The 15,567-nt window shown below is 43.3% G+C and overlaps 1 protein-coding gene across 1 annotated transcript in view; it reads right to left on the bottom strand.

The window, feature by feature from the left end:
* Positions 1–598: 598 nt before the first annotated feature.
* The window catches only part of IL1RAPL2 (interleukin 1 receptor accessory protein like 2), a 705,019-nt gene continuing 690,050 nt past the window's right edge, over positions 599–15,567 (bottom strand). The window contains exons 9-10 of the mRNA XM_019521625.1: positions 12,909–13,079; positions 599–1,899 (exon numbers count right to left, since the gene is read on the bottom strand). Coding sequence (XP_019377170.1) covers positions 1,202–1,899; positions 12,909–13,079 — 869 coding nt within the window. The 3' untranslated portion in view covers positions 599–1,201. The remainder of the gene's footprint in view (positions 1,900–12,908; positions 13,080–15,567) is intronic.

Below are 15,567 nucleotides of genomic sequence, written 5' to 3'. Positions count from 1 at the left end.
GGAAATCCAGCGTATAACCAGAAGCACAGAGAAAAGAAATACTTCTGCTTCTGCTTCATATTAATAAGGTATGTATGTTGATAGGTAGCTATAGAGACAGTACGTTCTCGGTTTCATAACTACATTTCAGGTGATTATCACTGCAATTGAAGTTCATATACTAGTAAACCTGAATAATTTAGCACTTTGCCTTTGAATATTGCTGTAGTAACTCTTTTCTATTGCTGACATTCTCAGTAAAAGTGTAAATTTTAAATTGGAACTCTTGATTTTGGGAAAAAAAACGAACCTATGTAAAATTACATTGCCATTAGTACAAATCTTACAACTGGTCAAGAGATCTTAAGAAATTTTAAATCATGATTTCATTAATAGACAATTGAGTTTGTACTGAAAATGTTTAAAAAATCTGTAAAATTGTGAAACAATCTAACAATCCACAGAAAAGTTGTTTAAAATCATTTTAAATGTCTGCCAGTATTCTAGTAATTTGTTGAATAAAAACACATTGCTAACCATTGACTAGGAATCAGATATATTTCAATAACGAAAAAAAATAATAGATGCTGACATGAGCGGGTGGTTTACTCTGCTGTTATTTTCACTATGTCCTTTATTGGTAAAGCTAATAGCTCTTTATCCACATTGTTTCAACTGGTCATCTTCTAAAATGTATCGTGTGACAGTATTAGAGGAAGGGTTTTCTACCACTTTCTTTCGAGAGTGGTTCATTAAGTGTGCTCTGTGTGAAGGACACATTTGCTTTCACAGAATGCTAAGTTTAAAATTTGCAATCCATACTAAAGTTTATATTTTCTTTCTTTTTAAAAAAAAAAAAATCTGTAAATATTTGAAATGCTATTACATAAATATGGATGTAGGAGATCAGAGACAGCATTGAACTTCCATCCATCCAAGATTGCAAAACCTAGTTTAAAATTATGGTATATATTTTTCTCCCCCTCTCTTTTAAAGACTCAATAAAACTGTACATTAAAAGATATGAACTACATATTGAACTACAAAAGAAGGTCCCCTTTGCCAGTAATTTGGAAATGTAAACAAAAAAGTTCAAGTAGAAAAGTGAATAAATGTGCCTTTGCTTCAAACACGTTTTGGCACCACATGGCATCAGTTAAAGTTCTTTAAAAATGTGTCTTCATGGTGCTCAGAAAGCATCTTCCAAGAGTTCTCATCTTCACTACCAAATATCACTTGTGAAACTAAGCTCCCTTGATGATAACGGTAGCAACGGGTTGTTTCTGTGAAACTCTTGGTTGTCCTTCATTGTATTATTAAGAGGTAGCTGTCCGTTTAGAAGTGTCAAGGGTATGTTACAATAGGTGTGATGGTTACTTATGGAAGCTATCGGCAAGGTTGCCGCTGACACGTCGTACTCATATCCTCGGCAATAGTGTCTCATTTGCATGGAATCAGTTTGGTGGTAATCCGCTAAATCTGCTTGTGACTCTACCAGCGTGGCAGAGGCACCCGTCACAGCAATGGAAGGTACGGTTTGAAGGTCTCCAAAAAGGCCTTGCTCTGCAGAGTCCAGGACCTGGCGCCGAGATACGACCTCTTTCTTCTTTGCTGGCATTTCAAAGACTAACCGCTTCCAAAATTTAGAGTTAAGTTTGCTGCTTTTTGGGCCCTTCCACTTGACCACTGACAGAAGCTTGATGGTGTGCTTTAAAGACTCCACTTCGTGGTAATTCACTTTCCCTTTCAATTCAGTACACTCAATCAAAATAACTTTGATTTCTCCACTGACTAGCATGTTATGGAGTCTGTTTTCCATCTCAAAAATACTCCATCCTCTCCTGAGAACATAGTCTGGAGTTAACACGATAATGAGTCTTCTGCTTTGCTCAACACATCTTGTGAGATCTTCAATGTATGCTACAAATTATAGAAAGAGAGAAAGAGTAAAATAAAGAAATTTATTGTGTTAAGACAACAGGCTTGCAAATAAGCATCTTGCATTTTACTAAGGACCTGCTTACCGCTTAAGACAAAGTGAGTTTTGTGAAACAATCCAGGAAAAATAGAATTGGACATTAAAAGCTAACACGTCGCTATAGAATCGTTTAAAAAACATTAAAAAAAAATCTATATCCTGATTGTTTACCATATGAGTTTTACAGAATAAGATTTATATCATTTCCTCAACGCTTACACGCATTTCAAGAACTTACAAATTACCAATTTTCATTTATTGAGAATGTGCGTGTGTATAGATAAATATACTCATATATATATAGAGAGAGAAAGAGACAATATGTAACTTCTGTGTAAAAGTGTAAAAACAACAACACTGGTTAAGTCTACTACTAACATTTCTTGGAACGCAAACTAAGGCAACCAGCTTTGAGGTGTAATAAATGTAAGGATGTAAGCATTCTCCATGGCATATGAACTATGGCTATCAGAAGCTCAGGAAAAAATAATGTACTAAACGCATAAATTTGTCATTAGGTAGGGTCATTGTGGGTAGATTATGCTGCCTTCTGAATACACATAAACCAAAAGGCAGGATACCAGTCTTGCTGATTCAATGCTCTCTTGCAAAGTACTGAAAATCTGTGCCGCTGTAAGACAATTAGCAGAATCATATTTGCTCATAGGGGAAAGCAGAACATTTCAGCACATGAAAATCACTTAGAGAGGTTCTTTTTGGAGATGCCACTGAGAAAGAAACTGTGGACACTACACCATTAATGCATGCCAACTCTTTGCAAGTCCCTGGTAGGCATGCACCATCTTCTGACTCCCAACGTCAATTGATCACAGCAAGAAAATATTCTGGAAACTGGATCTTGGTCTCTGTGCTCGACAGGCCCACAGATAGGAGGGGAAAGAGATGCCAATCAAGCTAATTTGACAAAGATCTCTTGAGGTCAATTTACAGAGGTCCTGATGCAAAGACCCTTCAAAGCTAGAAAAAAACGGTTGTGAATTTCGATGGGCTTTGACTTAGGCTAGAAAAAAAAAAAGATAAAAAGTACTGAGAAGAAACGTGCAGTGACTGCAAACTATTTTGGCAGCAAAAAAAGGGAGGAAGCACTTTACTTGTTACTACGTGATCTGTCCTCACCAGGCTACTCAGACATGGGCAGTCTGAGAAAGGAGTAGAAGCAGGTGTTATAAATGAAGACTTGGACACAGGAGCTGCACAGAACAGGTCTTTACTCAGCACAGGGCAGGCGCTGGCTTACACAGACTGCCCTCTAACAGGAACAATGGTTACAATTCACAGACCCGATCGACATCTGTTACTGCAGAGACTTCTTTTTTATAGTCCTCAGCATCATACCATAGCATGCTTATTGACACCACTTCCAGTCAAAGAAAGGGCTACAAGATAGGCAGACAGAAACATTCTAAAATAACTCAAGTTCATGAGCCTGCCTTGGCCGGCAGCTTTATTTCACCACTTAGCAGCAAGAAGAGCTTGTTTCACAGATGAAAAAGGCAAATTTTATACACCCTACAGACAAACAAAAAATTTAAGACACATACATACATTACAAATGTTTATGCAACAATCCCAATTTTTAGCTCATGTTTCATGACTAGCTATTCATGCAGCATTTACAGTTACTTGTATATTTGTTCTTAAGATATTCTATGGAGAGAAAAAAAAGAAACATTGGTCTGTCTAAAAGGTTGACTTATGGAGGTAAAAATTCAACAATTCAAGAGTTGAGGGGAATTAGCCACAATGGGGAAGTTCTATGCAGAACGGGTGAAACAAAACTTAAGGAAAGGTAGAAATGTTCAATACAATGGAAAGAGATTATCCCAATGTATCAACAGCTCAGACTCTTCATTTTCTTCCTTTCTTTCTGCTCCCAAAAAGAAAGAAGTTAGGTGGGAAGCTTCATCATTAGAAGTTGGATCTGCAAGATACAGTAAAACAACAAGCTATCATGCATCTCTCCTGATATATTTTTTATCCCTCTTTCAAGAAATTCAGAAGACCGGTGTAACAAAAACCTATTCTTGTTCTGCAGGACGCAGTCTTGTTCAGTCACTCCCAGGACGCCCCACATACCCAGTTTTGTACTATGCAGAGCTTAGCATGTACTCTACCCGTCTATTATACAATCCAAACACTCAATCATCTTTTTTAAAAGCAACTGTGGTGATAACTTTAATGGCAGCCATCAATTTAATAACCCTTTATATTAACTCAATTGAAAACTCACCAGACTTAGCTTTTTTTATCCTCTATAGCTGAAGGGCTGCTGGGTGGGAGGAACACACCTTATTGCCTCATGCAGGCTCTTCTCCCTGTGCTTTTTTCTCCTGTGTTTAGTTGTGTTCAGTTTAATTGATGGAAAATGCAACACTTAGTGCTTTGTCTACTGATTTAACCCTTATGAAGTTACCTTTGGTGTCTGTTTTCAAACCCTCAGGCTCGCAGCTGGGTCAAAGATAGACACGATCAGTGGTGCAGGGAGGGTGAGTTCAGAAAAGCACCTTTCACACAACTACAGGCCCCCTTTTGTGTAACCCAAAGAAAAGGCAAACTGATTTGGAAACAGTCCGTGGCACGTAAGAATATCATCCTTCCAGTGCCTGCAGAGCAATACTTTGGTTTCAGCCTGGGACTACCACTACACCTAGTGGGAACTGAAAGGACAAAACTCTACACATCTCATTGAAAAAAATCTTGTTTTTTTTTTTATGAGAGGAGGGGTTGGAGGGAAGAAAGTAGTTGGAGGTAGAGATGGCAACGTGTATGCAACTTGCAGGGCAACTAGAGGCACAGTGGAATGGGTCCAGTATTTCTAGTGAAACATCAGCGAGGCAAGGCAAGCAGGGCCAAATCTTCATCCCAATCAAGTCGGCAGGAATTTTGCCCTTGTCTTCTGTGGTCCAGACTAGTGGCTTAATCTCCTGAACCGCTTACTGTCTCTTGCCCCCTGAGGCTACTCGCTATATTGAACAATGGGCCCTCAGTGTTTACTGCAAAAGTTTTTGAGCCCAAAAGCTTGCATAAAATAATAATTTTTTTTGGAATTTCCTAGTTGGTCTAATAAAAGGTATCATTTCTGAACCAAGAGCTCTAGATTTTTGCATTACTAAGTAGTAATTATGGTAGTTTAAAACATTGGCGATGCATAGGGGGTGCATGCGGGTGCACATGCACCCCCTGAGATTGGCCGTGCATCCCTGGAAGTGCCAGCCGCGAAGGCAGAAGTGCCGGTGGAAATGCACTTCTGGTTTTGCGCCCCCTCCCTGGGTCGGCGATTGGCTGCTGAGGGACCCCCCCGCCCCCATACACCCCCATTGGTGATCTGGTGCCCCTGCAGACTCGGAAGGCACCAGTCGACCATGGTTTAAAATCCATTTAACTTACAGTGGAAAATGGTAGTATGAGAACAAGGACATGTCCTTTCCTATCCTATGACCTAACATTTGAGCCTTTTGTCAGGCAAATCTACACCTTGAGTAAGGATTAACTGGAAAACTGAGAAAGAGCTCGTTCAGGACTCGTTCATTTTATTACATTCCCAAGATAACTGCAGCCGGTCAAAAGATTTCCAGATAGAGCCTTTTATTTTTGGTCCAGAAAATTCTCCCTCTCGAAAACTGGATCTCTCCACGGGCATATTTCAATTTCAATGAAATTTCATTTCAGAACCAAAATGGAAACTATCTTGATGAAGTCAGAATGGCCCGTTCCAAATCTTTATTCCAAGTGCCATTTCTTTTCAGCACTAAATCTTGTATTAGCAAAACTAAACTAAATGTCAGAATTGGAACGTGACCTTTTGGTTTTGTTTTTTTAATTCAGAACAAAACCAAGATGGTGGAATTGCCCTTGAAGCAAATAGTGTGAGTTTTCAAAACTTAGATGAGCAACGTCAAATGTCTCATGCTATTACTAAGAAATTATAGGGAGCAGGAACTTTTAGATTCATATATAAACATGGGTATAAATTATGCCCTTTCAAAGCTTTCCTTCAGCAATAACAACAGATCAGCTGACAGCAAATAAACTGGGACTCGCCAGGCACCGTCAGCAAGTAATGAGGTTGCATCTGAAATGTAAAGAAGACCAGAATAGTGTTGCACGTATTACATATTCAAGAACCTAATCATGTAGAACTGCCTTTTAAGATGTTAAATGAGCAACTGTAACCAGATGCTGAAGGAAGAGACAGACAATTTCACAGGCAAGCAGACTGACAGTCAGGCAGTAAATGGCAATTTAAGCAGAGAAACTAGGCCAAGAAAGAAAATATTAGGAATCGTGTTGAGCCTTAAGGAGATGTTTGTTTGGACAAAAGAATTCCCCAGTCACCAGCATATTGCAAGGACTGAGAAGCCCAATCCTTTTTACATCTGCAGTCCCTGGCAGCCCAAAATAACCAGCCTTGTTGCCTGTAGCTACATAACAATCAACCGAGGAACAGCCATTTAATGAAGATTAATTCAATCCCAGGTTTCCTCAATAGACGTTTCTGAAACCCAATTCCGGTTACTTTGTTACACCAGAGATGGCTGTGTGTATTATTTCTGTTATAACAGTGCCCAGGAGTCCCACTGTTGAACCAGGACCCACCGTCCTACGCACCGTTATGAGCCCCGAACAACAGCTTTCAAGTGAGACCATCAGGGATGGACACAGACAGGTGGAGAAGGACAAGCAAACAGTGGGACAATATTGGACAGTATCACAGGGAGGTCTCAACACACCGACTTGTTGTCAAGGTACCTTGTTGGAGGCAAAGGAGGGGTTTAAGGCAAGTTCACGGGGGCGCTCTGTGGATCCCTAGTAAGCGTGCTGCGGTGTGCATTTGAAACTTTGACAGGGTTGGGAAGGGAGGGTAGCATCACAGCCAGACTGCAGGCTGGGGTCTGCCTTTGCAGAGATTATAGGAACTGAGGGGACAGACTGTGAAGAGCCTTGAAAATAACCTTTGCTACTGCTTCTAGGGATGAACTGACAGCAGGATGCCAAGAGCTCCCCTGTTTGTGCACCTCCAGTGCTTGCACCCATTACACGGACAGTGACCTCCATAACCTCAGGGTAATGAATGTAACTTAGTGTCACACTGCTGTCCCCTTGGGAAAGGGAAGGCATCCCTCCTAGGTAGCTGGAGCCTTCTGAGGAAGATGTACTTGTCCTGGTGGTGTTTGAAATTTATACCGTATTATGATGACATGCTGTTCTTAAGTGAATGAGGTGTAATTTGAAGATGACTGAATAAATAGGGGTTTCATGTACTTTCTTAATGGCAGGTCAGTCTGGCTTGCATCTCAGTTCCTGAGTAATTTCCAGAAGCCAGGTTCTTGGGCACTATGATAATGCAAAGAATAAAATGATCAAGCTGCCATGAGTTAGCCAATTGTTCATTCCATTTGGTGTCTAGATTTTCCTTTGTCTTTATTTTTCTTGGGTTTGCAATCATAATTCCAAAATCCCTCCATGTTTCCATTATTTTACGTCAGCTGAGAGATCTAGTTTAAAATTGGGGATTAACTGTAGAGAGGCTGTGGTTTTGAAAGGAAAATATGACAGTAAGTAGTCAATTCTGATTGAATTTCAGTGGTAAATGTGTAACTTAACTCCCCAAGACTCATTTGGAAATACCAGCCTCACTGTATTTTGGGGTTTTTAGGTCTCTACAGCAGTGGTTCTCAGCCTTGTTAGACTCAAGGTACCCCTCGGAAAGTGTCAGCTCTTACTTTTCAGTTATTTTTGGCTACCAGAAAATAATAGAGCAATTCTTCTGTTGCAAAGAACTCACAAAGCCCATGACGGGGCAGGGTGTTTTTAACGCTTTGGATTCCTATTTGAAATCCCTGGGTTTGTCTTGTGAATCATGTTTGCACACCTACTGATCAGGGCTAACTCTGTGTAGCATCCTTGAAAGGATTTCAAGGCACCTCAGGGTGTCATGGCACCCTGGGTGAGAATCACTGCTCTGCAGGAACTGAGGAAGAACAAATTCAGCAAGAGAAACTGCACAGGGTCAGAAGTATAAGCTTGCTGGTTTTCTGGTCTAAGCAGAAGAAATGATAGAATGGAAGAAATCAGATCTGCTAGAAACGCTTGATAGCCACATGCAGCCAGATCTTAGTGATCACAATGGTATACGGCTGGCATGTTCAGTGACTCTTTAGGTACCTGTGCAGAATAGCATACAAACTCTCACCTTTGTCTTCCAAATCTGGGCATCATTGCTGTTCTTCGTGGACACGGAGAACATCATTTTAGCTGAGATGCACGGATATTTATTTAAAAAGCTCTGCTGTATTATGTCCTGTCCATGATATATTATATCCCTGCTCCTCGCTGCAGATCTCCTACCTGTTCCTCCTGCTCTCTAGGTAGAAAGGTATGCATGTATACTGGGCAAATGCCTCCTGTCCCCACACTAAGCAGGGCAGAGCAGCCATTTCCACTTCCCTAATTCTGAGGGCCAGTTAGTGTCAATGATATTGAAAAGAGGTGCCAGGAAGCACTGTTAGGTGACCAATTTGCACTCCTTAATGGAGCAGACCCTATGCAGGCAGAGATGAGAACTGACATGCTTGAGCTCCTTCCAATTTCTCCCCACCATGCTCCCAGGTAAGGCACAGTTCACTGGTACACCCCACAGTGGTATTATGGGGAAATTCAAGCACTACACAACACAGATATCAGAGCCTGGCAGTCTGCCCTTGTCCAGTTTGCCCCTGCAGACCAGCATTTCACCAATATGGAAGATCCCTTTTGGTCTGAGCTGCCTCAACTACCATCTTTGTACAACAGCACCTGTTTCATGCTCTCCCCCTGTTACGACCAGAGGAGTGGGAACACAAGCGCAGGGCCCAGATACAACACAGATGGCCCTGTAGGATGTTCCTGCTTCCACAGAAGCTGGGGACCTGGATGTCTGAGCCCGTGTTATGGCCCTGCCGCAGCCCCATGCATAGTGAGCCCACTTCTCTATAGTTTATGCATGGAGAGGGATGGCTAACTATACTCACATACAATGTACCCTGGAATAAAATATGCATCTTATTTTTGAAAGACAGAATGAAAAGAAAAAAAGGATTTTTCCTTGTAGTAACTAAGCAGCAGCAGCAGCCAGTAAGTCGCACACAGATTTTACTTTTGCTTTCACCCACTAACAAGCAGAAACTGCACTTACTGTATTTCTCATATTTAATGCACCCTGCAATTTCCAGTAGCTATTTTTTGGGGGAAAAAACTGTGTGTGTACTCCTCAGAAGCTAGTTAAGAATCAGCTGGATACGAACAGCATCAATCCTGTCCATTGATTTTACTGAAGCAAGTGCTACTTTGTACCAACAATCCTTTTGCACTTTTATACATCCAAATAGCCACTGTATGCATTGCCTCAAGCAAGCAAATCAGAACCATAATGGGCACCCTCCTGTGGCAGCACCTTAAAATTGCAGAGATTAGCTGAAACAAACAGCTTTCAAAAAAAAAAAAAAAGACATTTTTTACCCTGCTCCTGGGATCTTACACATTTAAGTACACAAAACAAAGATATAGGATGAAAGACATCAGATTGTATGTGGGATAGCGATTCATTACACTAAATGTCATTAACACCATAAAATGACCAAATACAATGCATGAAAGAACAAGCATTCCCCCCCCACAGCCCTTCCTCCTCAAAAAAAGAAACCCTGGAGAAGTATATAAAAAAGAGCCTGATATTCTAACAAGTCTCCTGCATCTGAGAAACTCATTAAAAAATAAATTGCATACTAGCTTATAAAGCGTTCCTGTACAGTATTATTCTGCAGCGCATTGTCTGCTTTGTTCATAATGCACTGTGGTCCCTAGCAATGCATGGTCAAATAGAAGCAGGTATGTTCCATGTATGTTGGCGGATAAGTCTGTGTCTAAATGTTCTTGTTTTTTAATGAAAGTCCTGTATTTTCCCCCCAAATTCAACCCCTCCCTAGTTTCCCCGCTGCAAATCCAAAGTACGTAAATCATGCTCATTTCCAACACATTTTACTCTGCATTGTCATTAAGTTTGATTAAGCATTCTTGAGGTTCTGTATGACAGAATCAAGCCCTTTCATAATACTGAAGCACTGGGAAGGGAGAGGAGAAAAGCAATATTAAATGTATGAATGTTCATAAATGAGAATTGACATTTTCAGGTACCCTACATTTTCAGGAGAGGTTTAATGAATATCCAGAAAGGTGACAAGTATTTGCTGAGTGTCTGAATGATAAAAATAGACAAAAATAAAATATCACGCTGGTGACTACAGCAGTTGGGAGAAACAGACTCCTTTCAGATACACCTCCACTTCCAATATGTTTATCATTAAAAGGCTGCGTTTAAATGCTTTTTAATTCACACGGTGCAACTGTTACAGTAAAAACGCTGCTGTTCTGCCTGGATATGAAAGAATATGACTCACTGTAATCTCTGTTACTGCTTAGGTTCACTATGATTTTTAATACAAAAATTTTGGATTTTCCCACAGGAATTCCTCATGTATTCATTTAAACACTTTCAAGCCACAAAGGAGTATATTTGCTAGCTTGCACTCACTGTTGTCTCCGGCTGGGGCAGCCCGGTCTGGCCTGGGGCAACCCTAGGGGCGCCTCCTGCCTCCAGCCCCAGGCAGACTGCAGCCGGAGCATGGCTCCCTGTCCCCCTCCCTCTCCTGGTGGCAGCTGTGAAGCAAACCATTGCAGCAGGTGAAGGCGAGGCATCTGTCACCTGCCGCCTGCCCGTGGAGGAACTGGGTGCTCAGGGCAGGCTGCTGTGGGCTAGGGGCATGGGCAGCAGCAGGGGGAGGCAACGCACAGCTGTACCTGGATCCAACCTGGCACCAAGGCCCAGGGGCATGGGCAGTGACTGGCCCACACCAGCCCACCCTGAGCCCCTGGCACAGCTGTGAGCAGGCGGCAGGTGACAGATGGCCCTCACCTCCACTGGCCGTGATGGTTCACTCTGCTGCTGCTGTCGCAGGGAGAGGGAGGTGGCAGGGAGCCATGCAACAGCTGCAGTCTGCCTGGGAACTGCGGCCCCCGCGTGGGGCTGGAGGTGGGACGTGGGGGGCCTTGACCTCCGCCCCCTAGGGTTTCCCCATCCCGGGCCAGGCTGCCACGGTGGGAGGCAGCAGTGAGTCGGGCTCTGTGATTAGCCCTGGCGCCCCCTCACCCCCCTCCACACCTGCAGCGAGGTCACCTCCCTCCTCGCCTGCCCCTTCCCTGCAGCTGGACCTGCATCAGCCTCGGGCGCTGCTCGCCGCTCCTCCGAGGGACTCATGCCTGAGGGCATCTTCAGCATGGGACGGGGCCACGAGCAGAGCTGGGAGGTGCCCATGCTGCCCTCTCCTTGCAATGGGGGGATTCAACCCCCCCTTCCCCTCGGGCTACCGGGTTCTAGCCACTCCCGCCGCTGGAGCAGTGAATGGGGCTGGGGACCCCGGCAGGGGCTGCTTCCCCCACCCCTTCTAGACACATGCTGGCTGGGGTCCCTCCAGGCAAGGGCAGGGTTTAAATCCCTCCCCAGTCATAATCAGGCCTGCTGGGGCCTGGCTATGCCCCCCTGCCCCCCCAGCTCAGCTTCCTTCCAGCTGAGGACTCGCTCTAGTGTCCCCCAACTTCCACCTGAGCTACTGTGGGCATGTGTCTGCATTTTCCAAATCAAAAGTGACTATCTATTCACTTGCAAATCGGTTCAATCTACGCAGGTTAGACTAATTCAGACTTGGGCTTTTTTAATGTCTATCCCTAGCCTCAGTGTCTGGCAGAGGGGGAGGACACAGTCCCTGCCCCTGCCTCTGACAGACCCAGACTTTTTACGAAGGGCTGTGTTCAAACGTCTGGGATCTGCAGCGGAGGTTGGTGGAGCTAGAGCAGTCAGACTGGATTCTGGCTGCCTCAGCATGGGACCTGGTGCCCAGTACATCCCCTTAAAGGTATCCATAATATAGTTTTCGTGTTTACTTTTTACACTCACACACACAGACGTGGACATCCCCTATTCTAACATGTCTAGTGGAAGCTAACAGTGTACACATTGCAAATGCACATTTTGCACGTAGGTAGCTTCTCAAATATTAGGCAAAAACACACAGCATAAATGCAAGCGTTCTGTACATGGAGAATCCACCCACATTCTGCACGTTATTTAATGTCTTTTTGACTTATCCTAAAACACATCAGGAAAAAGAGATGCTATAACCACAGCTATAAACGTGTCAGACAGGTGTCAGTATGCGCCTGCAGAATATTCAGACGTTGCAGTGAAATTCATTTGAAACGGACAACTGTGTTTCACTACCTAGGACTGGGGAACAGAAGCAGATAACTGGCCTGTACGCAGCCCCTCGAAGAATTAGCAGCATGTATGCAGTGTAAACAATAGTTATAAAGGAGCCGCACAGACACAAATCTAATTTGTGAAATCACATATGCAATTATAACTTGGGAACTAGGGTAAGTATTTATACCTCAGCTCACCATGGAAGCGGAAAAAGATAGAAGATTTCACGAAAAATCACCGTGAACTTTTCTGAATGAATATTGAGAAAAATCTCATTTCAGATGATGAAATAGATATGGAAATGTATAGGTTACCCTTCCTTGGCTGCTTGTCTTTGAGTTACCTTCATTTGGCATTGAGCCTTTTTCCTATGGTCTACTGCTATGCCAAATCCCTCTTTGTAAGACCCAGCCCTACGCCCCTTGAAGTGAACAGCACTGACTTCACTGGGACAGGGACCGGCTCTCAGGTGGAAGTCAAACCTGGCTGCGGAGAGGATATCCTGTGGGCTCTGAGAACAGCCTTGCAAGGAGAAGGAACTGTACTTATCCACTTACGGGACTTAATGCATATGCATAGCACTTGCCTCCATGACCGCATCGGAGAGAATTAAGCCCAAAGTTCAGAAGTACTTACTCCCGCTCGGGATCAGGTCCCTATCTGGAATGAAGAGTTTATATCCATAATGCTTTTCCAGAACATCTGGCAGTATTTCAAGTGCAAACTGCTCCTCTTCATTGTTTTCACAGTCCAATGCATCTGGATCTACTTTGGTGTAGGAGAGATAGGCATCATATTCCTTGTTGTCTGTAAGCAAACCAAAATGCATTCACAGTTAGTGTCCGAAAGAAGCCTATGAAGATGTAAATTTGCATTGCAGCTGGAGATGGTCAGGAGCCACATTTTTCAGCTGAGAAGTCTTGTGTTGGATAATGGCTCTGTGTTGAGGACACCTATACCAGGTCCAACCGTAAAGGTTTCTCAGATCCAGGATAGACACAAAGCAAGAGAGTTACACTCATGTACTCCAGATTAACCCACAGTCTGGGATATGGAAGTCAGTAGTCTGAATCAGGGAGAAACAATATTTAACATGGATCTTCCCCATCCCAGAGAAGTAGCCTTAGCAACAGGCCATCACCTACTCTTGGATATGCAAGGGGTTGACTCTCTCACTCTGTCTTTTCCAAAAAAACCCTTTTGAAATGTCTTTCATACCAGTATGTATATGTCCTACATCCAACAGGGAGGTCAGTGGGAGTTTTGCATGTGGAAAGAATACAGATCTGTATTTGCAGGTTATTCAGTACTAACTTTACAAACCACTGTATTAAACCAAATGCTTTTCAAGATGAAACAAGAGCATGCCATATTACATGACACAGATTCAGAAATAGTCTGGGAAGCCAGGTTTTTCAATTTCCCATGTTCATGTGGGAAAAATCAAGCTGTAATGGATCAGCCTGCAGGGAAGTTAACAAGCTGTCCTTACTTACAGAAAATGAAAAATCAAACAGTTAATGTAGTGAAGACAAAAGTATGTGAAAATGGGATTATTAACTCCAATTATCTATGAATAATAGCATATAAAAAAGCTCATTAGGACAGAGCTAAAGCTCATCAATATTTTCTGTGAAAAGAAGATAAATAACCAACCACAATCTTATTTATTCACTGATGCCCTACAAATGATGGCTATTTGGTTGTCAGTCGTGGCCATTTCCAGGCGATCAAGGCCAACTCCACAAGTATAACTAGAACAGAAGGCCCCAAAGCCTATTTCTGAGCGGCTGCAAACTGAGCCTTTGCAGATATTACAACTGGCTTGTCAGCAAAATGAAGGAGACAATTAACATGCCCAGGTAAGCCAGTACTGAGATCAAACCACCTGGAGCAAAAGCCTGCCTGGGAATTTCATACAAGAAGGCCTCAAGATAAATAGCACAAACATAGCAATTTATACTTTTAGCTTAACAATATTAGTGGTAGTGACCACTAGAAGCAAACGTACCAGATGTGCTTGTGCAATAATTAGGGACCTACTCAAATTGTACTTTCATAATTTTCGTGGAAACCATGAAAAATGGCAGTTTCTGCAATTTTCAACAGAATTGCCGGAAAAAGCCAACTTACTAAAAATAAAATGCTGGCTCCCCAGCAGGAGCCAGCGGCTGCTGTGGCCTGGTCTTGCAACCTGCTGGTGGGGGAGAAGCCACAGGGCATGAAGTGGAGCAGCCAAGACAGCCGCGGCTCCCTCCGTTGGTGATTGGCTGAAAGGGCTGCGTTTCATGAAGCCCACCCCTCTCCATCAATAAGGGGCAAGGCCACACGAAGGGCAGCCTTCTCCGCCACTCAGCGGTGAGGAGAGGGGCTACACAAAAGGCAGCCCTCTCAGCTAATCATTGGCAAGGGGCAGGACCACTGGGCCAATCAGCAGCGGGGGGCAGAGGCGGGGTGCCACTGTATGCTCACGAAACTGCGGGCTGGCGCTGTGATCGGTCTATGATATCACCTGTCTGCTGGCTTAATTTGGGGAGGTCCCTAGAAATAATAGGTACACCTCTGATATGCTTCTTAAATAAGCTGTTAAAACAGGTAAAGCAGCGTTTTCAAAGATGACCATAAAAGAAGGCAAAAAAGAAAACGAGAGTGGTAAGCGACCTTCCAACATGGTGATGGAGATGCAAAGTGCTCCTGTCTAGAACTGTAATATTCACAAGGACGTAAGTCCTAGCTTATTAACACCTCCCATGCCGTGGAAGAAGGGTGTCATTCTGGTTCTCAGGATATCAGCAAAACAAAGAAATGTAAATGAACCGATCACTATTTGTTAGTGTGAACCATGTGGAGTATGGGCTGGAGGGAGAGAATCTGGTGGGTCCGCGGCAATCTACTGCCACTTAGCATGCCATCCTCCTCACCCCTCCTAAGTGCCTCCGGATGGTATAGATGAAACTCTATATTATGCTAACATAAGTAGCCAGATGGGGACCAGGGTCTTACGCTTTGGAGGTGTAAACAATAATAGATTGGCCTGTAGACTCATCTCTTGCCTCTTTTATCAGTAGCCAAGCTACCAGTGCATCTTTCATTAAGGTAGCAGTTTTCTTATCATTCATTGGGCAAATCCGATTCACTGTTGTTTATAAGCAAAACCAGACAAGATCTCTGGCTGTGATTTCACACTTAAAACACAGTTTTCCAGTAGACGAGTCCTCGTCCTAAGGGATGCCGGTAGTTTCTATACGGAACAAAGAGGCACGATGGGGGGTGGTAGGGGGTGGAGGAGCGGAGG

Source organism: Gavialis gangeticus, unplaced genomic scaffold, assembly GCF_001723915.1.
Source record: "Gavialis gangeticus isolate Ggan-Ray unplaced genomic scaffold, GavGan_comp1, whole genome shotgun sequence".
NCBI classification, from domain to species: domain Eukaryota; kingdom Metazoa; phylum Chordata; order Crocodylia; family Gavialidae; genus Gavialis; species Gavialis gangeticus.
The sequence above is the reverse complement of the archived record's forward strand: the minus strand, read 5'-3'. Positions and strand labels throughout refer to the sequence as shown.